This window comes from Pagrus major, chromosome 10 (genome assembly GCF_040436345.1).
Source record: "Pagrus major chromosome 10, Pma_NU_1.0".
In the NCBI taxonomy this organism is placed as follows: domain Eukaryota; kingdom Metazoa; phylum Chordata; class Actinopteri; order Spariformes; family Sparidae; genus Pagrus; species Pagrus major.
Genome location: NC_133224.1, coordinates 13916203 through 13942080, shown reverse-complemented (window position 1 = coordinate 13942080; position 25878 = coordinate 13916203). Strand labels below are relative to the sequence as shown.

The window sequence follows — 25878 nt, the reverse complement described above, 5'->3', positions numbered from 1 at the left end:
CTGTGTTTACGACTCACTCTGCTAAAGAAGCCAAAGAAATCGATGGATGCAACTTTAATACTTACATGAAACTTTCATTCTCTAAGGTTTATGCCTTCACCCCAATTCAGGGGAGGTCAATGCAATATTATTCCTTCGTAATTTCACAGAGTGGTAACCAAATGCCAACAACATGAAAGACTTTTGAACTTCAGCATCTTAAGATCCAACTGTCTTCATCAGCTAAATGGATAACAGCAGTCTGCAGGCACGAGAGCAGCTACTTGAGGCTACACTACTCTAAAAGTCATAGTATGTAAGAGTTGAAGGGCTGCAACTAATTTTTTAGAATAATTGTTCATCTACCTTTTTTCTATTAGTCAATTACTCGTTTGGACTATAAAATATCAGAAAAAAAGCCCATCACAACACCCAAAGCCCAGGGTTTTTTGTCCACAATCCAATGATATACAGATATTATTAAAGACTTACATGAAGGAATGGCCTGTTTATATCAAATAGTCATCCAGTTAGATTTGTCTGAAGAGACTCTGCTGAGTGAGCAAATCCCCCGCTAATAAACGCCCACAGGAACATAGTGGAGGGGGAGCTGCAGCAGCAAACCATGTTGGTATGAGCATTATCAACAGATTAGCAGTGATACTGTCGGATTATAATGTCCGTGTTGTACACCTGCATGCTTATGATGCATGTCTGCTGTGCTTCTTTTCCGTCAGAGACACGTTTGACCATTTATAGCAAACGGTAATACAGTTATATTTGGCAGAAAAGGCTCTTCTGTTTGAGCTTTTAATGAATCCGACAGCAACGAAGATTCTGCCGAGAAAGCTAATCCCCAAAACAAAATGATTGCTCCCTGCTTCATAAGCATTAACAGGGAATGTATTAGAACTTCCAAAACAACAGAGCCACTGTGAACCACCATGCTTAATCGATGCAGAATGCATGTTGCCGTTTTCCCTGAATGCTAGCATGGGCCTCCTCTGATATGAAGCTCAGACATCATCCCAGGTAGCCTGTGGCAGGATACTAACGGTATCCTGGTAGAAGGGAAATATCTTAAACTAAATCCCTTTTCACACAGGACTAGGATTACCTGTGAACCTCTGGTAATTTGTAATAATTGTAGAGGTTGTCTGCGATCTTAATCCTGTGCAAATCTGTCATGTCTGTAATTTGGAAGGTCAAAATTCTTCTGCATTTCACTGACCATATTTCACCAAACACAGAGGTCATGTGATCATATTAGTCCTGTGTAATTGGCAGCCATAAGAGCTGTTTGAATTTTAAATGCTAAGGAAAAGGTGCTTCAATGATTTCTTTCTTCTTTTCCTTTAGCATAGGACAGGAGAAAATGCTGTCCCACAATCCTTTGCGGCAGCAACATTTAAATGACGCACCATTTGGCCGTTCACAAAATCAACATGTGACGTTATACATCCAGTCTGTATCAGCCAGAACAACTTGAAAGAACAATCCATTGAAAATTTCAGGATGTTGACTGAGTTGTGTGGTGCTTCTTTAGATAGTTTATGTACGGTCTTATAATCAGATTATACACAGCATATTAACCAATGCACAGCAGTCTGTCTCTCAAGAAATAGAGACTCTCTCAAGTTAACAGAGACTTCAGTGTGCTGTGTAGTTCACACTTCAGTTCAGTCTGCATTACAGTTTTAATCCATTGATGGTTTCTATAATGCCGGGTTTTAGGGGGTGCTGCAGCCCCCTCAGCAAACCTACTTCCTGCATCCATAGGCCATCCTATTCCTTTTTTAAATTTTAATTCCAACCATGACAATGAATGATATTTGTCACCAGGTTGTCCATTTTATGTAGCCTGCAAGTATCGCAGATGCACTTTTAGTAGTCCATCTTCAGAACATTGTAGTTTTACCATGGCAGAGCCACAGCAATAACACTTATCATCACTTAATTAAGAAAGCCAGTGTAAGTGCAGTCAGATTCCCTCACCATCACGGTTATCTGTTCCTAATCCTAATCTGAATTGTCCTTCACATCTTTCATTGACCTATTAAGGTCAAGAAAAAGTGTTTTCAGGAAAGACATGCGATTTTAGCGCCTCCAGTGACAGCTGTAGCTGGAGGCAATATGTTTTCAGGTTGTCCATCCGTCGACTCAAGGATGAACTGTGGTCAAAGGTCAAGGCCACTATGATCTCACAAGACACATTTTTAAGCCATTACAGAACAATTCATATGATAACTATGACACAATTTCACCCAAATGTGATGACATTTCGCAAGTCAGTGAATAAATGTTACACTTACTTGCCCATGTACCAACCTACATAAATACTAACTGATTCAAATGCTGGGTTGTTTTAATATGGGCCTGAATCTTGTGTGACAGCTGTTCAGTGCGCTTTTCAGACTCGTTTCTTGTCAGCAACAAGACAAATCAATACCAGGTAGCGTTCGTTACCTACGAGTTATATCAAGTCTGTATCTAAGAAAACAATATTGAATCATCCTAAAATATGATGTCTTGACTTTCTTTTATTGATGTTGTGATCTGTTTTTATTGTCAAACTTGCTTACAGGCATCTCGGTACAGTTTAGTTCTGATCCACCAGAGTTTAAAGGTCTTATCTTTTTATCTGGACAAATGAACTGACTCAAGGGAGCAAAAGCACCAGACTATACTGCTTTACTCATTTTTATGGTAGCACAGTCAGGAAAAGCATGATACTTTTATTTGAAAAAACAGGAAGGAACTATATGAAGCAAATCTAGACTACTTGAAGGATGGGTCACTCCTCTCTGCTGCCCTCTTTGACAGTCAGATCTCGCCTGGTTGCCTGCAGCTTTAATACACCCACTGTTCAGTCTTGTTCAGCTTGTATAACGGTATGGCTTCATATATGTGTGCAGCAGTGGACTGAATAGACGCAGCCAGAAAGATCGATAGCTTTTCCAAGCTTGATTAGCGTCTAATAGGCTGTTAGCTCTCCTGTGGGCAGAGGTAGCCTGTAGAATCCAAATGTCCGTTGCTTGACGGAGCTCACCTCTACAGAACCAGCACACACTTTACCTCTGTGGTTTGGCCCTCAGAGCGCTAAATAGCATGTGAAGGATTTCAGCATTTCCAGACAGTTAACACATCCCTTTTTTATACAGTATGCATAATTCAGAAGCAGAGCTGAGAGTGAATGACAGCTTTCAGCAGATCAAAGAGGAGCTAAATTCATCTGAATACTGTCACCAGTGTGTCTTCATGCACTTCTACTTCTTTGACTTTGACTTTTTTACCTTTGGAACAAGGACATTTCTTACTTCTGCAGGAGTGAGATTACACATCATTCACTGATTATGTACCTCACTTTTATGGACTCATTTTCTTTTGCTGTAGTGTGTACCACTGAAAGCTTTGTGTCAACTAGCCATTCAGCACCAGATAGTTCTACACTGAATAAATCTCTATCTTGTCGAGTCATTCTTATCCACAATAGCAGTGTAGCATTGTAGCTCTAGGAATGGGAGAGTAGGTCAGTTGTTTGCTTCACCACTTTGGTCCAGAACTAAATATATTTGACAAACAATAGACGGGTTGATGTGAAATTTTGTGGACATTTATGGTCCCCAGTGGATCTAGACTCGATGACTTTGGTGATCCCCTTATCTTTTCGTTTAGCGCCATCATCACAATGTTTTCAGCGTGTCCAATCATGACCAGATAGACAAAAATAACTAAAAACATTTCAATCAGCCCTAGCTGTAACTTTATTTGGTTAGCATGCCAACACAATAAAGTCAATATGATGAACATTATACCTTAGAGTGTTAGCTTAGTGCCTCTTCATACACACTGACTGCAACTGTCCACGTCCATGTGTGTCATCAGTCCAATGTCAAACAGCCATAAAATGCCAATTTCTATATAATGTTGCTTTGAAGGAATGAAAAACTGTGGCTCACCAAGTTCTTTTACATCTGTTTGAATTAAGTTTTCAGACGTTTACACCTCAAAGTTGTCATATCGCAAGAGGAAGCGTTACGATATATTGCTGTATCGATATTTTGTCTTATCCCTAATCAAGATAGTTGAAAAACAGTATGATTTCACACCATTACAAAGGTGTCCCTGAAGGCCAGTTATGTGGTAATTACATTAATAATTTCAATTTGTTTTTAGGATACTTAATGCACCACTGAAGCGCAATATAAACTGAAATAACAGGCATGTTAAAGTCTTGTGGCCTGTCGTCATGGTCTATAAGTCAACAGCTCATATATAGCCTGGCACAAATGAAAGCAAGCTTGTTCTGTACATCCTAACTGAATTAATGCACTGATGTCTATCAGCCTGCATGTTATTGGAGTCATATAAATGAGTCTTCCCTCCAATTTGCCCACAGGACCATTCAGAGCTGTCCATCGGCGCTGCGGCCACCATGGCCCACGAGATCGGCCACAACTTTGGCATGAGCCACGACCACGACGGCTGCTGTGTGGAGGCCACCGCTGAGCAGGGAGGCTGTGTGATGGCTGCTGCCACCGGGTGAGCCTCAGGCACACATCAGGCTTCAGCACAACCTGCTCACACTCAGCTGTTGTTGCTAACAGCTTGGGATATGAAAAACACTTTCAGCAGCTGAAGGCAAAAACAACTATTACATATTAATGTGGCTGCCTTAAGAAGTTCTCAGATGTAAAACACAAACTTTTGTACTGCTTTATTATGACTATAATGGATTTTTTATCACCAGTTTTCATTGAGGTTGTTTTGTTGTCTTTTGCACCAGCTTCAATAGTATGACCAAAAACATAATAAAAGAAGACATTTCCCTGTCGTGAAAGCCTGCGAATGTTGTCCCACAATCCCACAAAGCACCACACAGAAACACAAGAACGACTGTTACATCTCAGCAAAGCAAGACAGGAAAAGAATAATTAATGGGATATATTTTTTTGCAAGAAATTTAATGAAAATGTCCCTTTTTTCAGGCATCCATTCCCACGTGTTTTCAGCCGCTGCAGCAAACGAGACCTGGACAGCTATTTCCAGAAGGGAGGGGGCATGTGTCTCTACAACATGCCCAACATGAAGGACCTGGTGGGGGGCAAGAAGTGTGGCAACGGCTTTGTTGAGGACGGAGAAGAGTGTGACTGTGGAGAACCTGACGTGAGCACATTTGTTCATTGAACCCCAAACCCGTCAACCCCATTACTTCATAACAGATGATCAATCTACTGATATATTAACATTATTTTTTTGTATGTATCTGCCTATTTTTTGCCATACTGTGGTGTTTTAGATCTTTAGAAGTGATTTTTTCACACTTCTAAACAATTTGCTGGGACTTTGATTTTTGTTGTGACACCACACAGTGTAACAGAACTATATATATGACAACCGCACAGTCACTGTGCTTAATTGTTGCTTGTCAAGAAATACTTACCTTTTTTGTTTTTTATAGGGATCAAACAAACAAGACTCGACACATTTATTATATTGCCAACAATGAGCGTCGGTGGATTTTGTACCGTGGGCAGAGCCAAACTAGCTGTTTCCCTCTGCTTGTAGTGCCATGACTGCTCTCTGCTGTGCGTGTGTGCTTTGTGTTAACTGAGTTAACCACTGAACAAAGTCTGTTGCCGTCGCAGCAGCTCTGTTCTTTGGCCCGGGGGCTGTGAGCTGTGAGCCCAGCACATCCTTATCAATTCCATCCTCAACGTTATCATAATGAATGTTAACAATGAGCATGGCTATTGTTAGTACTCACCACTGTCAAGCCAGTTTGCTGGTGTTTTTTGGCTGCACTTTCTCTGTCATTCTTGTGCGAATAGCCCTCTAATAGCTTTAGCGATACATCTACGCTGAGCCAAAGAGAATGCCTTTCAAAGGTTTTTTACAGGCCTGTCACAGTCACCTTTTCATTTTTTCATCTTTTTTATTTTCAGAAAATTTGATTATTTATTGTCTTCGAGATGTTCGGAGATATTCTACAAAAAATATATAAAATTGCTTCTAAAATATCTGACCAACCCGAACTTGAAAAGAATACCATGTTGTTGTTCTGTTGAGTCATTTTAAATATAGTAGTTGGACAGTAGGTCCACTTTGAAGCTTTTTCCAGAGTTTGCAAACTCTGAGATCTGGTTGAAAGCTCTATAAATGCTAGAATGTAGAACTTTAGGTAAAGATTGTGGATGTCGCTGGTGAAAAAAGCAGCTGTTTTGAGTCTTTGGCTTCAGGTTTTACCTTGCACCGTGTGGCGTCATTGCAGCCTTATCATTAATGCGCTCCGCGTTGCATTTGTGCAACACAGCAGAGAGATTGCTGAAAGTTTCCTCAAATGGGGATGAAGTGTTTGCGCTCAATAAACCCAGAGGTTAAATAAACCTTCTTTGGTTCAAGCAGCAGAGCAAATTGAAAACAGAGGAAGCAAACTGGTAGCTGACAGCAGCAGCGCAGCTGATGGGGCTGTTTGCTATGACTCCCACTCAGAACCAAGCTGACAGTCAAACTCAGGCTGCTGACAAGCCACCTGTTTGTAGCATAGCAAATGAGACGAGCTACAGTGCCGAATGCTGCTTTATAGTCTCACCTTGTGATTTCCCCCATTGGAGACAAATTGTAAACTAAATGCAATCCTCTTTTCCTTGTTTTCTAAGAAGGGATGTCACAATCCTTTCAAAACCACATCTTCCACAACCACAAATATTTTACAGTGAAGCTAGAAAGGGAAAAGTTTTATTTTGAAAATCTAGTAAGACAAGACGAACAGAAGGTGGGTGTCAGGAAAGTCACAGAGGGACATTTCAGCTTTAGAATTCAAATAACATTGGCTCGGTGCTGTTGTTCGAATGAAAATCTCACTACAAACAAGTCAGAGCTTGTTGTTGTTGTGTTCACCATTAATCCGCTCCCATTCCTTCCCGCTCGTATAATTGCCTTTTTTCTCCGGCTTGATTCAACTCCTGCATTTGTGTTGAAGGTTACCGTCACTTGGCGGAGGGCACCATGGCAATGGGAGATGTTGTTTTTTTGTGTGCAGTATGACACAAGAGCAGCAGCAAAAGTCACTTCTCTGGGTTTAAGCTTTATTTTTCTTCAATGCCAACATCTGTTGAAATTCAAATTTTCTAGTCACAGTCGTCAATCGTCTGTCATCTTGGAAATGCTGCTCAGAGGCATACATACATACATACATACATATATATACATACTTATATATTTATACACATATAAATGTATGTATTACATCTACAGCCCAAACTCTGTTCTTATAAAACGTTTAGTAGTGATATATAAAGCAGTATAAATAACTTAGATTAGTTACATTTTTAAAGCCTTGATAAAGGGTGGCTTCATGTGTTGACTAAGTTGTGATAACAAGTGTGTGCATCTGTGTGACCATTCACAGGAGTGCACCAATGACTGCTGCAATGCCAATAATTGCACATTGAAGGAGGAGGCACAGTGTGCCCATGGAGTGTGCTGCGAGGGCTGCAAGGTAAGAAACACACACAAACACACAAACAACACACACATGCAGGCAGAGCGGAGTAGGAGGAAGCTCACCTTGTTTGCAGTAGTATCTCAGTGTCATTAGATCAGTGTCAGTCATCATGTCACTGTGTTGACATACTATGCGCTCAGTGCGTGTCAGCTCCCATCAGAAGAGGGCTCATCGTCTTCACATCACACCTACACTTCTCATCTCTGTTTTCATCTCACTGTTCAAATGCACGTCCTCACATTCCACAACTGTGAACCTCCATGTTGTGGAGCTTTAACGAGACAGAGGAGACAGAACACTAAAGATAGCAACAATGTGCTGTGTGCCTTCCATTCTGTTTGTGCTCTGCTAATTGCAATATCGCTCATCCTCTTATTTCACATGCTGTATGTGGAATATACTGTATTAATAACACAGAACACAGAAGCACACACTTCTTTATTGAAGCATATTTTCATACCTTTCTTCAGTTCTACTGCCACTGCTGCTTTTTTAAATCGCATTACTCCCTCCCTGCCTCTCGCCCCGCTCACTGCTTGTTCCCTGTCTCTGCCAGTTGAAGCAGGCAGGTACCATGTGCCGGGGGCCAGCGGGAGCATGTGACCTGCCAGAGTACTGCACCGGGGCCTCTCCTTACTGTCCTGCCAATGTCTACCTGCTGGACGGCTCCTCCTGTCAGTACAGTCTGGCCTACTGCTACAACGGCATGTGCCTCACCCACGAACAGCAATGCCTGCAGCTTTGGGGCTACGGTAATGAGATGACCATACACTCAAACCATTCACTCAGTATTTCAGGGATGTACACGAACTCAGATCGTAGTTCAGCCTTTATTGAAACAATGTAAAATGAGGGATTCACCAGCAGAGATGCATTACAAAGAAAGAATCATTACTGATGGTTAAAACTGCTTTAAACTGCAGTGTAACTGCTTACAGATTTGACAGCTCCTATACTATAGTGTATGTCAGAGTTGATTAATACAATGAACAACATGAGCTGGGAATAGTCTGTCAAAATAAACACTCATCAAAGCAAGACATATTTGTTCTTTTTCCCCTCAGATGTGAAAGCTGCTTTCACAGGCATGACAGTGTTTGTACAGCAGCACAATAGAGCACAGCAGATAAAAGAGACACACTGACTTTTAATGTGAATCATCTTATTTCATTGTTCAGCTTCTTCTTTCTTCTTTTTTTTCTTCTTTTTTGTTTTACAAAACTACAAACAATGCTTTTCTTTGACAGTACTGTGTCAGGAGAAAACTGAGTTTGAGGATAGAACCTTAACCCGAACCCTTGTAGTTATATTGAGGAAAATAGTCATAACATTATGAGGATGATGCTGTCATTTTACAGAAAAAAAGAAAAAAAGTACACTAGATTTGAAAAAAAAAGAATTAATAGAATTACATTATCAGTGGTATAAATAATACAATCTCAAATATTATATTCTCAAATATTATTGTCATTACTTGCATTTGGACATTTTCATCGAACAGCTCAGTTGTTGTGGTTATAATTTTCAGACTTAGATAGCTGTTGATTCATCTGTATGATTTGCTTTGGAGGCTGCAATTTGCGCTTGTGTGTTAGTTAAAGACGTGTTACTGTCACTCAGGCTAGTCCCTTTAATATCTCCTTACTGATATAATTGTGCCCTACGTTAATGAGGTTAGGGTTCATAGACCATATCTAAGTCCTTTAAGGCTCGGGCAAGACTGGGCTTTTAGCCCCCAGGCAGTTATTTTGGGCTGACGAGACCAGGCCCCTATCTAAATGAAGGTGAGAGAGCCTGAACTAACAAACAAGACTTTAATGTTGAATGGTTGAGTAAACTCACCTTTCTTGTAATCCTGTGCATTAGCGTGATATCCTCCTCTTCCATGCTTATTAGAAGTCCGTTTGCAACCGCACCAAATCAGTTGAAACTGTCGTGAATCTCAACTGTGTACTCATTTCAGTGCAACAACACAGCTGGCTGAAATGTTTCCAGGTTGGGCTTTGATAAAGCACACAACTGGCTTTTTGGGGGAAGGGGCAGGATACTTGTTATACAACCTCCATTTCTGGCGTTATAGACTTTTCGGCACACGGCAGCCATTTTCGACATCACTCTCAGGGTGGGAAACTCAAATGCTAGGATAATGTTGCTGTGTTCCAGGTTGCAAGTCTTACAAATGTAGAGAATCTGACAAATACTTATCAAATGACCACTTGCCAATTGAATAGCAACTGAAAAGAAAAAAAGCTTTAGCATTCAACAACCTCACTAACATTAGGCCTACTGTTTGATACATCTGGTGCATTTCATTTCCAGGCTTCAGTAAATGTGTCCATTGTGTGTGCATTGATATTTCAGAATTAGTTAACGCCTTTCCTGTCATATCGTGTAACACTGTCAAACCGTAATGTTAGCTACAGTAGGAAGAGGTTGAATGCTAATGTTAGCCGTTGTCTAACAGGATCTAATAATGCATCAAATGTGTTGTTTTACCTTGAAATATGGCCTAATGTCCCTCGCTGACAACTGTCTTTTGTGATATCAATTTGTCAGATTTTGCATGTATTGGACTTGCAACCTGGTACACAGCATTACGACATTTCAGCTTCCCACCCTGACTATGATGTCAGAGGAAAATGGCCACCATGTGAATATGGCATATAACCATGGACAAATCAAGAAACCTATATACAGTGTTGGAGATGGTGCCCGCTTCATTCCTATGAAAGCTGCTCAGCGGTGCATGAAGTCAAAAAAACAAGCTTAGTTTGATCAAAAGTGGAATTATACCATCTTCCAACATCTACAAACCTGCCTTATATGCTTATGGTGCTTTGTTAACTCCTGTAGAAAAAGCAATCATAAAATGTAACTTTGCTCTGGTAGAAAAAGTTAGCTTTGGATCTATTCTTGACAAACAGCAGGGTGCAGTGACTGAACTCAGTATCTGATTAGGCCTGTACTTATGGTGGGTATGCCATGTTTTATGTCTGTTGAAATTCCACTGTGAGAAAAACCCATTTAACTCTTGATTGTATGTAGTTTATGAAATTAATATTTTATAATAATATCAGTATAATACATAGTAATATAATTCACAATATATCTAATTAATAATGATAATATTATAAAGTTAACAATAATTTCAGCTGACCCATGCTTTGACACCAAACAAGCATATACCCCAAAATGTCTGGCTCAGAATCTCTTATTTTCCACATCTCCTAGTATCTTTAACTCACTATGTGTATGGTGGGCTCTGTGATCTTCATGATCATGTCTGCAATAGAAAAGCAGGTGGGTGAGAGCAGCATTAGCTGCATCTATCTTTTGCCAAGAGCTTTGTGAGTCAGCATGTTAACATTTGTTTTCTGTGGAGAACACTGCAAATATTGTTAGCCACGTGTAAACAGCCTGAGCCCAGAGGGCTGATGGGATATGTTGTGATTCTAGGAGCCCGACCGGCCCATGATGCCTGCTTTGAAGACGTCAACGCAGCAGGGAATGCTTTTGGGAACTGTGGTAAAGACGAACATGGCAACTACATGAAGTGTGAGAAAAGGTAAGAGATCCTGGTGAGACTGACTCATCGATGTTCATACATTCAAAACTGTCACTATTGTCATATTGTGGAAATCTAATTACCAAATGTCCAATTTAATTTTAGCATCAACATACAAACATTCAAACATTCAAGCATACTTTTGTCTCATGTGACTTCTGCCTTTTGCCTACCAAAATAAAAGTTTGAACCAAAACAAAACACCCGCTGTTGTCACCAAAATAAAGCTAATTCACAGTAGACGATAGAACTCTTTACTGGGACAACTGATATTATATTATGTTATAATAAGTAATTATTGTTAGGGATGCTCCGATCAGGATTTCTGGGGCCGATCACAGATTTCTGGAAACTGAATCGTGTCGACGCATTATCAACATCCGGTGGTGGCGCGTAAATAAGGAAGGAATTTGGGATGTGGTCTATTCAAGGACGTTTTATTACTGGAGACAGAGCCCAGAATCATACAAACTGTAACATAGAGCCCCTTTAACCTACTGGGTCCTATCAGTAAACCGTTTGTGACTGAGGGGAAGAATGGACCACTGCCACAGGATATTTCAGAATCTTCATATTATTCTTAGGTCTAGCGCTGAATAGTCAGCCAGTGATTGTTACTAGCAATGACACAGCACTGTCCAGAGAGATAACCATGGTAACAGCAAGAGAAGACATGCTCTGTTGTAGTCAACACTTGGTTTGGTTTATTTAATTTGCTAAGCGATAGTCTATTCTTCCCAAACACATTTCCTGTCGTCACCAACTGGGGGAGGCCACACCCTGGAATACGCTATTAACTAATAATGTGACAGTGAATTAATCGACAGATTTTGACTGGGACCTAAGTTTAACTGTGAAATGACAGAGGATTATCACCAGTTCTGCAGCTTTTTTATTTCATTTTTTTGGGTTTTACAGCCGGCAACTTTACTGTTTTACTTCAGTCTTGTCATCAACCAAAAAGCAGCTGTTTTCACTGAAAATGTTTTAAACTAATACACCAACTGTAAACATTCTACTCCGCTCCAGCAGATGGATAATGTTAGTGAATTGCTAGTTAACACAAAGAAGCATTTAGCAGCTTAAGAGGATGATATTTTCCCCATAAGTTGGTGTAGACCAAAAACAAAGCTAAAATAGAGTGAATATCGCATCCACCAGTGGATCCAAACATAGGGGATACATTAGACCCAACACCTTTATAAGACCAGATTGTATCAGACTTTGAATTTTTAAATGTGTTCTGCTGCCTCTTCGTGGTCCAAACAGAGTGCAGCTTTAATGAAATGATAAGAAAGTCAGTTGTTAGCAAGCACACTCTTGCTGAGGTGTCATGCATCCTAGCACACACACACAGCCCTTTGTACACTATCAACACAGGCCTCTGAGAGACAGTTACCCTGGCACAGTGCCAGAGCTAATTAATGGAGCCAAATTAGCAATTTAGCCATGTAAATGAGGCTGTGGATTAAGGTGGTTCACGACCACCTCATATGATCCACCACTGCCCAAATCCATTATGGAGTCCCACAGGAGTCATTAGAGTGTTTTCTGGTCGCAGCGAGTCACAGGGCTGATTAGAGGATATGTAAATGCACTATCTGCCTGGTATTAAGACATGGGAATAATCTACACACTGCCTGCCGCTATCTGTCCATCATTCTGTAATCCTTCTTCATTGTTTTCCTTCTGATAGGCTGTGTGTGTGTGTGTGTGTGTGTGTGTGTTACCAGTTTAAATTTCCATATTAATTATAAAAGATGTGGCTGTTGATAAAAAACATCCACCATTCCACAAAAGTTGGGATGCTGTTTAAAACATTTCACAAACTGTGTTTTCTGACAACAGTTTAAATGAATGAAGTGTGTGTAATAATATCCTTTATACAATCACCAATATCATTACAATATACAGTAGATACTTTAAGTGTTCAATTAGTCAGATGTCTGGTGATATATATATATTTTTACTCGTCAGTTCTTGTAGAATGAATAAAGAATGTATTGTTTGTATCAAATGAGAAATTAGCATTAAAGACAATTAGGAAAATTATAGTAGATTAGAAACTCTAAATTTAAAAAAACACCTGTTAATTTGCTCACTTTAAAACAGTAACTATTTTTACAATGCAAAACTGAGAAGTCATCTGACTGTATGTTTGATGAAAACAAGACATGACTATGCAGGGTCATCAAGCCACTATCTTCTTATAGATTCACATTATTCATATACAAATACATTCTAAGTTATTAAATGTGCATATATGAAAGTAAACATATGTACTGAGAGCAGAATGAAAGTATGAAAAAAGAGGAAATGAGAGTGAAAAGAGTTTAAATGTTAATACAGACTAACACAAAGCTGGAAAGATTGCATAGACGTTGTAAAGAGAGTTTCATCCTGGATGGCACACAAATACACACACACACACACACGTAGTCAGTGCATATATAGCTAGCGACAGCTAACATCTGTACAGTCAGTACATTGGTTGTTGTAGCTAGTAAACACAAATTCTTTGTTAAATGCCAGGTGATTATTCCACTCACACTTGGCCTGGACACAGGTGATATTAGATCGATTTCTTATTGGCTGCAAATCCCACAAAACACCAAAACCAACAGACCTGTCTGTGTCTCTCAGCACCAAACCCATTAGCTCCTAGTGACTGTATAACTGTTTCAAAATGCCTCACAAATATTTAACTCAATTTCTTAAACGGCTCAGTGATTTCATAAAACAGCCACTGTAGTTTAATTTATGTGTAGTTAATGTATAGTTTAATGAATGTTACTCAAACAGGAGGAGATGTGCATTTGTTGATGATTAATAGGTGTAGTAGGATTGAGTCATAATAAACTACAGTGTGTGTGTTCCTGGTAATAAAGAAACATGTCACCGAGTGCAACAACATCTCTCACTGATGTTTCTTTGATAATTTTTGGACAACAATGGAGCTCTGTGGCACAAAAAGCAGAAGATTCTTACCTCAGACTTTGGATATATTGGTTGTTGGTTTGACTCTGGGATTTAGTGATAATTAGAAGAACATAAAATATTTGCAGACATGAATGATGAATTATGGTTTGAATGACTCTCCAATTAATCTCATAAACATCAGCCCTAAATATAAAAACACCTACTATCATCAGCTGCTCAGTAGCTACCCAGACTTGCTGTGACTGTGTGGAGCTGTTACAGTAGACTGTAAAACAAAAAACGTACATGGAGCTCTAGTGACTCGCACTTAAAAAGTCAAGAATAATTGTTTCTTTGTGTGTGCATGTGTCTCTGCGCAGTGATGCCAAATGTGGGAAGATCCAGTGCCACAGTGCTGCCAAGAAGCCCAAAGGCACTAACGCCGTGTCCATCGACACCACCATCAAGACAGACGGCATCGAGGTGAAGTGCCGCGGCACCTACGTCTACAGCACCCAAGATGGCCAGGGCGACCTGCCCGACCCCGGCCTCGTAATGACCGGCACCAAGTGTGGCGAGGGCAAGGTTGGTGCACACTGGGCTGGGCTTTAGAGACCATAGAAGAGTCAACTAGATAAGCAATGTAACTGAGTAATATCACTATTATAATAGTTGACATAATATCATAAATTAAAGGGGAATTCTAGTATTTTGAGCCTGATAACCTGGGCGCGGTATTTATGTTTTGGTGTGCAAATGAGTCATACTTACCAGAAGTTTTGCTTTTGGTCCAGTAGATCTTCTCAGCTGCAACATAATCCTTTGGGGCAACTATGACTGTAAAAGTTACGTCCACTAAAAGTGCTTGTTTTTTAAACTGACAGGCTGAGATTTTTAATCTACATGTCTGAGTGGAGAGTGACCATAAGGCTAACGTAAGGCTTTGTGATCAATACCAGCACTTGACTCAACAATTACTGTGTGTGGCCTCCTGCCAAGAACACCAACACCTGTCTGGTAGTTTGAACCGGCCTGCAATTGAAGAGGGTGCAGGGAGAAGGCAACTGGCAGCACAACACATTTCAGTCACAAAGGATTTAAAGCTGTGTTCTCAAGCCAACAGAATCAAATGCCAGAGCAGTGTTTGTGCTCTGCTGTCTGCACACTGATGTAGTGCCTCTTCACTAGACGTTTTTTTGGGATCCCTCCTCGAGTTTGCTTACTCTTCTGCTATGATCCTGTTCGTTCAGGCTATCACAGCTCATGGGTGAGGAGACAAATAAAAGTTCCTGTTGATGAAGTGTGTCTATGTGCACCGATACATGTGAGGTCGTGACATATGTAGCTGCATGATGTGGACTGTAGCTGGGTTTTGACAAAATGAATAGAAGTTCCAAGGCTAACAGATCTATTGTTGAATCTTTTATACCTCTCCGTCCTGTTTTATTAGCAAAGATCAGTGTGCAAAACATTCAAGCTTCACAACATTAATATTAATTAAGTGAAACTTGAGACTTAAAGAAGGAAACATTGTGTTATACAAGTATTTTTATTAGAAATGTTTACAGCAACAATATATTTAGTTCAAAAACATATTTTCCTTTGTTTTCTTCTTTTTCCACAAGTTGAAACCTACAAAGACTGGACTAACAATGCACACTGACTGCTTTTCAAACACACAGAGGGAGTTCTTAGTTTCAGTAGTCAAGAAAGAGAACATACTGAACAACTGAATAAATAAAGAGGCAGCACTCTGTAATCACAGGTAGGCTGTGATTACTATCGCACTGCGATTAAATTGCCAGAATCCTGTGAGAACGTAGGGATTTTTCTATAAATCCGTTTAGAATCGTTCAACACTACACACTGTTGGATTTTATCTGCCGACTGTCAGCAGCTACTGACCCAGACTGGAACAGACCTTGTCTGACAAATATAATGATACAGTAATAATGTGTGTTCCCGCTTCAACTTGCCAGAATGAAACTTGGCTAATAGCGGATGTGTTTTCCTCAAGCGGTTGTCTGTTCTGCTTGTTAAAGAAAAGAAGCTTCTCTCCGCAATTGGATTGTGCCTTTTTGCAGTTCAGCAAAACAAACAGAGTGGAGAATCTTCTTCAGTGAAATAATCATCTCACATCAGTTTTAAGAGTCACAATCTCCCAGTTTAACATTTATATCTGTTATAAAAATATTTTGAGCTTTTCAGCTTAATAGTTCTGAAACAGGACCACCAGTTCTTGGATCAAGTAACTTGTGAGCATTAAGATGTGCAAAAGTAAGTGGGCTATACCTAACAGACCTAATGAGTTTATTACCTCCACCAAGGAGGGAATGTTTTCACCAGTGCCCATTTGTTTGTTTGTTTGTTTGTTTGTTTGTCAGCAGGATTACGCAAAATCTACTGAATTTATTTCCACCAATTTGGATGGAGAATTAGTCTCAGCCCAGAGTAGATCACATTAACTTTTGGTGTGGATAAAGGGACATATCTAGGGATTTCTTTCTCATTATTTCTTTAACATTGTGAGATTATTCAACAATTTTGTTAATTTTTAGGGAATAATACATGGATCTTGATGAAAAACATCAGGTGTATTTATGTGGCTGGTATCTGTGGGGACTGTTGGGACATGGCGGCCGTATGCGCTCTACTGAGAATAATTATATTTATATTTATTAACGTACCATATGCTTCAGGTAGTTAACACGAGGAAAAGTGGATGAACGTGTGCAGAAAACGTAACTAAATAAAGTAATTAGTTGTCTGCCTTCCTATTGCTATGGCTCACTAATTTTTTCTGGAATAAATGAACCATTTTCTATCAGTCCGCTTCATACAAAACTAAATATCACGGGGACCCAGGGGGTCTGCTCTGTCAGTTTGTTTCAGGTAGTTTTTCTTATACTGATCTGGGTTGCAAGTCAGCAAGCTAAATGGAATATTAAGTAAACCCACCTACAAACCCACACATAAAAATCATACAAAATAAGGGATGAATTATGCATATGAAATACATCTATATGAAAATGCGCACACTCAGAGTAATATGTGCAGTCTCCTCCATTCCGCCAGTAAATTTTATTTCTCTGTCTGTCTATATTACTCTCCCTCTGCAGCACATTGCGGGCACTTGAATTCCATTTCAGCTATTGTGCGGGGCCACGCTGAAGGAACTGAATAGCGCTGCATGCGTAATATATTATAAATAGGCAGCAGAGAATATTGTCTGCCATCCAGCATGATGAATTTTGAGTCATCATATTGAACGGGGCCTCTTCTCAGCAATAAATGCGCACATAGCACAAAGCTGCTGCTTCTAATCACACAGTCACACATTCACCTACACTAAATTGATTCTCCCGCTAACAATACTACAGCAGCAACAACAGGCAGAGCAGGGGATACAGGACAGTACCAGTGCAGATACTAATGCGAGAGTGAACACAACTCGGTGATGAAGTGCTACATAAAAAAATTATGAATTATGTGTTTGCAAGAGATGCCCACAGCAAGACGAAAAAAGACACTTTTTACTTCTAAATGTTGCATTACAGTGCCCGATCTAAACGTGCCTGTTCCGAACTTGCTGCTTGGCCTCAGCGGCTGGAGTGCCCCTGCAGAGCCAGATCTACAGACCAGTTTTTTCTCCCTTTGAATATATTATTGACAACCCAATAATATTACAATACAGCATCAATTTTAGGCACTTTATTAAGTTATTCCCAAAACATGAGCCACACCTAAATTATTATTATTAATAATGATTTTTGCTTCTTTTGAAAATGATGTTTAATTGACTAAATGAAGGCCAAAGTTGCGGTGCACACATGAAAGTCGTCCAGTAGTTTTGAAAATGTGAAAGTACACAAGTAAAAATTGGATTATAGATTATAAATTTGCATCATAGCTCTATCCAGCGTCTCTGCTCTTTGCTTTAAACTCACATGCAGGGTGATGTTTTTTTAGAAGAACTCATCAGAACTTCTTCACACTCGAAGCTGCACTTCATTCGGTCCTCACAATTCACAGCCAAGTGTGATCCATCCGACCGGATCAGATTGACGGTTGTTAAGAACATTAGAGGACAGACAGACAGGCCAACAGACAGAACTTCCTTTCTATACTGTATATGTGAGATAAAGTTTATGGTGAAGCAATAATTGTATATTTTTGTTTTCTATATCAGCAACGTGTTTCTTTATGCTGCATGTGTTTGTTTGTTTGCATGCTTTCTATGCAGTAGGTGATAGGTAGGGGGGATGCTGACGCCCTTGTTAGCAAAATGACCAAACTTTGTCCCCCCCGTTAACCTGCCATCCCTCTCCACCTCTCCATCCAGGCGTTATCTTTAGGTCCCCCTGCAGTTCTCACAAACCCCACCCTACTCCGCCTGTGATTGGTTGCCTTCGTTGGTTGCGTTCCGCCGAAATGTTGTCGTGTTTACAGCCAATCCGCCAAACACAAGCACAACCCATTAACAGCAGAAAACCACTGAACATACAGTTAGGAATTATTAACACGCCGACAGATATTTTATTGGCGCTGATAACGATAGTCCGCTGGACAACAGGAGGAGGAGAGATTGGTGGGAACTGTGCCCACGGCCGAGTGCCTGTTTTTGGCTGTCCTCCCGTGCCATGCTCCCCTGGGTGCCCTGGTAGTCTGCTACACAACCAGAGGGAGGGAGAGAGCTCAGTGGGCCATGATGAATTATCTGTTTCATCAGACCACAAATTAGACAAGAATTACCTAGCTAGCGTGCTATTTACATACTGTATGTTCAGTGGCTATCTGGTTAGCAGACGAATTGCCTACTGCTTGTATGAAGTCGCAGTTCTAAGTAAGTCCTTAGCCGCACACTCATCCACCTCCCCCTCCTTTCACCCCTCTTCCACACCCTTTTATTTGAGATTCATTTTCATATGTACTATTGGCTTTTCAAGTCGATTTTTACACAGATGTTGTTGTTTAAGTCCTCCATCCCACCTCCTCGCCACACAGCTGAAAAACAAAACAAAGAGCTTCAGTCCCTTTCCAAACCTATTCCTTCATCCCTCACCTATTCCCAATGTGGCTGTCCTAACATGTGCTCTAACACAGTTCAGATAGATGTTCCATGAGTTATAAAGTCCTTTTAAACAAAACATTGCTCCTGCATTAATGTCAATGGTTATGAAAATGAGCATTAGAGCATAACCAAAATACCAAATGTGTAGTTGAAATCTCAATCAACATCTTTACAAGTTGTACGAGCCAGTCTATGAAAGTAGTGATTTGGAAGTGATTTTAATCAGAGTACTGATGCTACCTGTCCAATGTCCTCAGGCAGCCGGGTTGTTCAGAGCCCAAGGGCACTGGCAGAAGGCCGATCAAAGTCTGTATATATGTATGAGTGTGTGTGAGTGTGCACTGTAATCTTCAACACAGTATGTGATCATTCTGCTTGTGTTGCCACAGGTGTGCAGAGACCGCCGATGCCAAAATGCCTCTTTTACTGAGCTGGAGACTTGCATCGCGCGCTGCCATGGCAACGGGGTAGGTACACACACACACACACACACACTCGCAAGCATACAGAGTCATGCAACAGACTCAACTCTCTTAGCTGCCGGGCACGGTTCCCTAATCTTATTGTCACACTGTGTCCTTGGGCAAAGGTAGCGCTCTGCAGCGCTGTCACCGAGTCTGTCGTAAAAGACAGGAAAATAGATGGCTGGAATACAACAGCAACTGAAGTGATGAACTATTTATTGGAGCAGTACAAGCAAGCCTGAGGCAGATAAGGAGGAATAATACATAGTTTATGAGTCGGTAACCAAGCTCTGAAGTGGAGTGTTTGGGGCTTAAACACTTGTTACTTCAGGAGAAGATGGGGATGGAGATAGGGATTATTTATCTGGGAACTCCGATTTTCACCTCTGAAAAAATTTTTTAATGGAGAAGTTTATTGATATGTTGAAATATCAGGAGGGCATAGTTATATAAAGTATTCCATCACTGCTAATGGACTCCAAATTCAGATGTGGTTTTGGGGAAATGTGATAAATTCCACCTTTGCACTAATTTTCTCTGCAGACCAGCCGAGTGTACAGCAGCTGGCTGATGTCACAGTGTAGAGTATCATCATTGAAACACCAGCCACCAGTCGGAGTCATAATCCCTCACTGACTTCCCACTGGAAACTCGGCTAATTTTGCCTTCTTGAGCTCATGACTAAACAGAGACTAGTATTACAGGAAATAGAGCCACAGGTTTCTGTCATGCCATTCATGAAGGGCCACCACCATCTAATGGAAGTCACTCATGCACTAACTAATATAATCCCTCACTGACTTCCCTTTTGCAAACACAGTTGACTGACCTTTTGAAGCTCAGGTCCAAGCAGGGGACACCACAAGGAATAAAACAGCAGTTTTTTTTCTGCAGTGGTGGATAGGAACAAGTAGCTGGGGACTTGTTTTATAACGTAAAAAACAACCAAAAGATTAAGAAAAAAAAAAAAAAAAGAATCAAAGCATAATCCAAGTTTCAGGACGCCCTGAGATCCTGAATTGATTTGAAAAGACGTTATTTACACCCTCAACATGCAGTCAAGCTCATGCACCCACTTCAGACGAGGTGTACGCTAACACTTTTAGCTATAGTGAAGATTTCAGCTCAAAAATGGGTGTAAATAACGGGATCTGTGGGCTCTATGGAGACTTGAATTATGCCAGATGAGCTATATGGAGGCCTTTTTTCCATTTTAAAACAAGTCCCCAGCCCCAGTTGTTTGGGAGAATGCTGCAACACTGTTTTACTGTGAAGCTCCAGAAATGTTTTGTGGACTACAAACTTCACCTGACTTTCCATCAGTGCGGAGGGAGGAGATGGTGACTGGATTGTCATTTTTTGTGAACTATTTCTTTAAAACAGTTGCAGCTTTTTTTAAAAGCCAAAAACTCAGATAGCATTGTTTGTATTTATCCACACTTTAGTTTCTGCTCCGTGTGTAAGATGATCTTCAAACTGAAGACAATTTTAGCACAGCACCAGGTGTTAATCAGCAGCTGTGCTCCGTTACATAATTTGTTTTAGTAAATGGACTTCTAAATGAAAGCATACAGTAGTTTGCAGTAATTTACAGTTAACACCTGCTCTTAGGTGTTTTCAACAAAACATGCCTGTCTAAGTCGTCATAAACTATGTGTAGGTCACAGTAAACCTACTGAACCAGCATTTACATCAGGTATCCTGTAGGTAGAGAGAGCCAGCAGCATCCTCCCTGGGTTTTTTGTAATGTACCAGAGAGTTGTGCACCCAGTGCTGCTGTACGATTCTACAAGAGAGGACTCTCATCAGGCTCAAGTCGGTGCAGGTTATGCTGTCTACATGCTACAGTACTTAAGTACGAAGCCGTGTTTTGAAACATTTGCAGGAAGGTGTTGTGGAAAACCTTGCAAGGTTTCCATACACACTTGAACTGTAACTACTGCCTTCTTTTCTTAAGTTGCACGAGGCTGAAGACTTTCTTTATTTATTATTTCGATGGATGGATTGTGGTGCTGCTTTACTCTCATTCATTACCTCTCATTACATTCCAAATGGGAGCAGCTGAAGCCTGGCAGCACCTGGTTGCAAAATTCTTGCCCGGTCTGGTATTGGGCATAATATCAAACTGGTTGTTGGAGTCTCTAGTTTATTAGGTACACTTGACAATTAAAGCTCTGCAATTTTATGAAATGTAATGATCTCATTTTGATCTTGGAAGATACAGTGGAAAGGCAAGCCAGATTCTTTTCCAGAGAACATTGATTTACTTTGTCACTTTTTTGTGCATGGTTCCACTGGGCTCAGGAAAGAGCATAACAGTGTAATGTGATACGGCAGTTGCCATTAATGTTTCTCCAGTATGGCTTTTTGATAGCTGAGGGGTTTCAGACCGCAGCTGCTGACGTGCAGTATAATATTTGTAACGCCACAGGAAAATTAAACCTGTTATTTTTGCTTTTAAAGTGTAGCACTAAGAGTTTTCCCCTCAGTCCCCTGTCCTGTTTTTCCTCAGCTCGTTTTCTCCAGCGCAAACACATGCAAGCCAGTCTGAGACACAGATGTGGGATTTCCAGTTTCACGCTGTACATCAGCGTTATGACACACACACTTAAAGTTACATTTACATTGACATTTAGGGCATTTAGCAGACGCTTTTGTCCAAAGCGTAGAAAAGAAAAAATAGAAACAATTTTCAAGCCCTCATCTAAGCAAAGTAGCTGCTATTCATCAAGGATACCTTAAGTGCTAAGGGTAAGAACATATAAGTGCATATACTTTGTTTTGGGGGGGGGGGTCATGCTATGCGGGGTCGAGGTGAAGTCTGAGGTGAACTGAGTCTTGAGTCTTTTGCGGAAGATGGCGAGTGACTCTGCTGTCCTGACATTGGTCGGGAGTTCGTTCCACCACTGGGGCGCCAGAACAGAGAAGAGTCGCGACTTCGCTGAGCGGCCTTTGTTTGCTCTCAGCGATGGCGGTACCAGCCGACCAGCTGATGTAGTGGAGCGAAGTGCTCGCGCTGGGGCGTGTGGTCTGACCAGTGTTTGGTTAGTTATGCCTTCATTAGTTTGGTGAGAGGGTCAGATGTGTCATCAGTGTAAATATAGCCTATAGTCTTGAGCCAAATTAAGTCATTGTTACATTTAATGTGAATATTTATTTTCTTACTGAGGGGTCCTTAAATAGTTCCTCAAGCCTGACTGGGCAGGATATTGTGAATGATAGACAGCTGAGCCAGCAACCTCACATACTGCACCAGTAACTGTACCTTACAAGTCAAACACAGACAGTATTTTATAATAAGAATAGTGTGGCTATGTAGCATCTAAACTGTCACATGTTGACATTTGCAGTTAGGTGTTACGGCTTTTCAAAGTGCTACAGCCTACTGTTACAGGAGCAGTGCACTGACCCAGTGAGTATTTGTTTGGTAGCATATTTAGCAAGACAAGACAAGTGCAGCACAACACCGTGTCTGTGGCAGGAGGAGGAGACATTAGCTTGAAAGGTTTAAAGTAAGTGACTTTTGTTATGTCACAGGTTGATGTCAAAGAGACACGCTGGCTGAAAAATGTACAGACATTCTTTATTATCAACTTTTCAAAGCTGAATTAAAACGCAAGAACAAAAGTGTAAGGAATTGATTGAACAGGATATTTGTTCATTCTAACAGAAGCCACTGTTGTTTCCTCCAGATACATTTGCTGAAATCAGTGGCACATTGTCTAAAAACACTCACAGAGGTAATGTTTAAAAAGCTAGCAAGCTACAGCTGATAAAATCTGTCAGCTACAGTCATTGTTTCATCTGGGTGCTTCAGCTGCTTTTGTGTACCTATGCTTGAAATCAAGGAACCATTGTTTTTAAAATTGCAAAACAAGTTGGAGATTTTTTTCAAGTTTTGCGAGTGGTAAACCTGCCACTGCTATCACTATGATCACTCATGAGCCGTGTGTATTGGAGAACTTGACTGGCTTAGAAACGCTAAATTAAGGGTGGCAGGGCTTGGTGAAGGGCCACTTCCATAGACTGTATTAATAGTGGATGGAGCTTCCTAGTCTAAAAAGTGAAGTCAATGTGGAATTACAGCAGGGGAAACTCCACTGGTTGCAAAAAGAAGTGCGACTCAATGTAAGCTTATGAGAAAAAGACCCTACTTTTAATTTGATTCACTACCTCAGTAAACAGTTTCTAAATTAGTTTGTTGTCTCAGTTACTAGTGTCTTCATCAATAAGCCAGAACATACTGTATTTATTAATTTGGGAAAATACAGTTAAAATGATAGAATACACAGTATTTTTCTAAATAAAAGCATGTATCTGTTATAGATGGTCGACCAGCTAACTAATGGTGCATAGAAAATGACACAAGTAGTGTATGAACATGTTTGTTTTTTTCATTCTGCAGATGAGCTCACTACATACATTGATTAGCCACACCATCAAAAGGACTAACAGGGAAAGTAAATGTGTCATCCAAGGTTTCCCAGCAGGACATTGCATTGTCACCTGTTAGATTTTCTAATGTTGTGTCTAATCAGAGGAGTAGAACTCCCTAGATACTGAGTAGGTAGTAGTGAATAGGCTCACTACGCCGCCTCGAGCACCAGCTATATTTCTACAAAGTGCGGGTAAAGTTTTAAAAATAAGACATTTTTCAAAAAACATAATACGATTTTATTAAAGACCAGTTTCATACACACAGTCACGAGTCAAAGCCTGGTTGGCATGGCCTAGTTTGTGTTGCTTCTTTTGACCACTCAGCCACGACTTAAATTTCATACCTCATAAACTTTTAAAGAATCCAGTCTCTGTATACCCAGTCTACTGTGTGAGGAATGGTTTACCACTGGCCAGGCATTGTTATTTGACTCAGACTTAACATATTATGAGGGAGAGGAAAAACACCAGACACATCCTCTACTCTTCTAATCCCCTTCTCCCTCTCTCTTCACTTTGTTGTTTTATGCTGTTTGTCCTTTTCTGTTCGCTCCTCTCAGTGTAACAGTAGATGGATAATGGAAGTGGCTTTGAGTCAGGATTATTCTTAATACATTTTGCCTTCCTCCCAGTTTAGGGTGTCCTCCTGTGTTTTTTTAATTCAACATTATCATCTGATTCATATTGATCCTCAGGCTTTTTGAGCGCGCTGGACATTAATGCAAATAAACAGGAATAATGAGCAGTAGAAGTACTTCTCTCTTCTGAGAGCACCACTGGTTTGCATCTTTCAAAAAACTTATACCACAGATTTTGATTAAAGAAGCTTAAAACATATTAAAAGTCCTGGAGATTAAGGAGGCTGAAGGATATGTAATATATCAGTGATGTTTAAATCCAGGTCATGGCATTTCATTTCATACAGCTTTTCCCTTCTTATCTTTATTGATGTAGATACACCTTTAAAAAATATGTTCTTCAAAAACAGATTTTTTATAAAGAAACCACACTGGGCCTCCTGAATCTGAAGTGAAAGAACAATAAAGAATCAGCAAACAACTGCGCGCCCTGCATGTCGACCGAGTGCTAATGGGGTAAATAGGCATGTTAATCACTGATAGGATAATTACATCTCGATGTAATTGGAGCATGGCAGTACTTTCTCCTTCATTTTTGGGCGGTGAATTACACAAGATGTCTGGAGATATTAATCAAGCTAGATAAAAGTTTCTTTTCACAAGTTTGAGACAAGTTAATTAAATCTCTGCCAAATGTTGTGAAGTTTTTTCAGTCAGTCACATTTTGACCCTAAGTCTCAACGGCTCCAGGTCATCATTCAAAGGTCTGTTTTGGTGAAATGGTTAGCAGGCAGTTACACTTTTGAGACTGTGTGAAAGTCATTGGGGTGGAGAGTTGAACCACACCAAAGTATTAGTGGCAATGAGGGTCAACTGTTGCCTCAACTCGCCTGTGTCTTGTGCTATGTTTTGCACCTGCGTGAGAGGAAATAACTCTCCATACCACCAGGTGGCAGTAGTCTGTATTCATCATTCAAAAAGGGAAACTGGAGTGCAGATATATAAACCTTCATGATGAAGCTGAGTTTTTCGACATCTCTCTGATATAGCCACTTGTAATCGCGACCGTATCTGATAAAAAGCTGCACTGGCAAACAGATGGAGATGAGAAATAAGAGTAACCGCATTAAATAGTTGAAATCATGGATAATACAGAGGCAGGCTCCTGAGGCTTTCCCTTTTTCTGTTTCTCGTCTCGTGCACTGATTCACTTAGCTGAACAGCCATTCAGAGTGATTTTTCTCTGCGATTGGCTCCACCACTGATTCAACGTGCTCAATCAGCCAAAACGCTGCCAACAAAGGGCCGGCTAGTGCCAATGGTGTTTATTTTTTTAATGGATTCTCTTCTTGATTATG

General features: G+C 40.4%; 1 protein-coding gene across 1 annotated transcript in view; it reads left to right on the top strand.

The window, feature by feature from the left end:
* Positions 1–25878, top strand: part of adam19a (ADAM metallopeptidase domain 19a) — a 197598-nt gene that overhangs the window by 155753 nt on the left and 15967 nt on the right. Inside the window, exons 11-17 of the mRNA XM_073474423.1 lie at positions 4379–4521; positions 4968–5145; positions 7391–7480; positions 8043–8238; positions 10943–11051; positions 14351–14555; positions 19431–19508. Of these exons, the coding sequence (XP_073330524.1) occupies positions 4379–4521; positions 4968–5145; positions 7391–7480; positions 8043–8238; positions 10943–11051; positions 14351–14555; positions 19431–19508 (999 nt within the window). The remainder of the gene's footprint in view (positions 1–4378; positions 4522–4967; positions 5146–7390; positions 7481–8042; positions 8239–10942; positions 11052–14350; positions 14556–19430; positions 19509–25878) is intronic.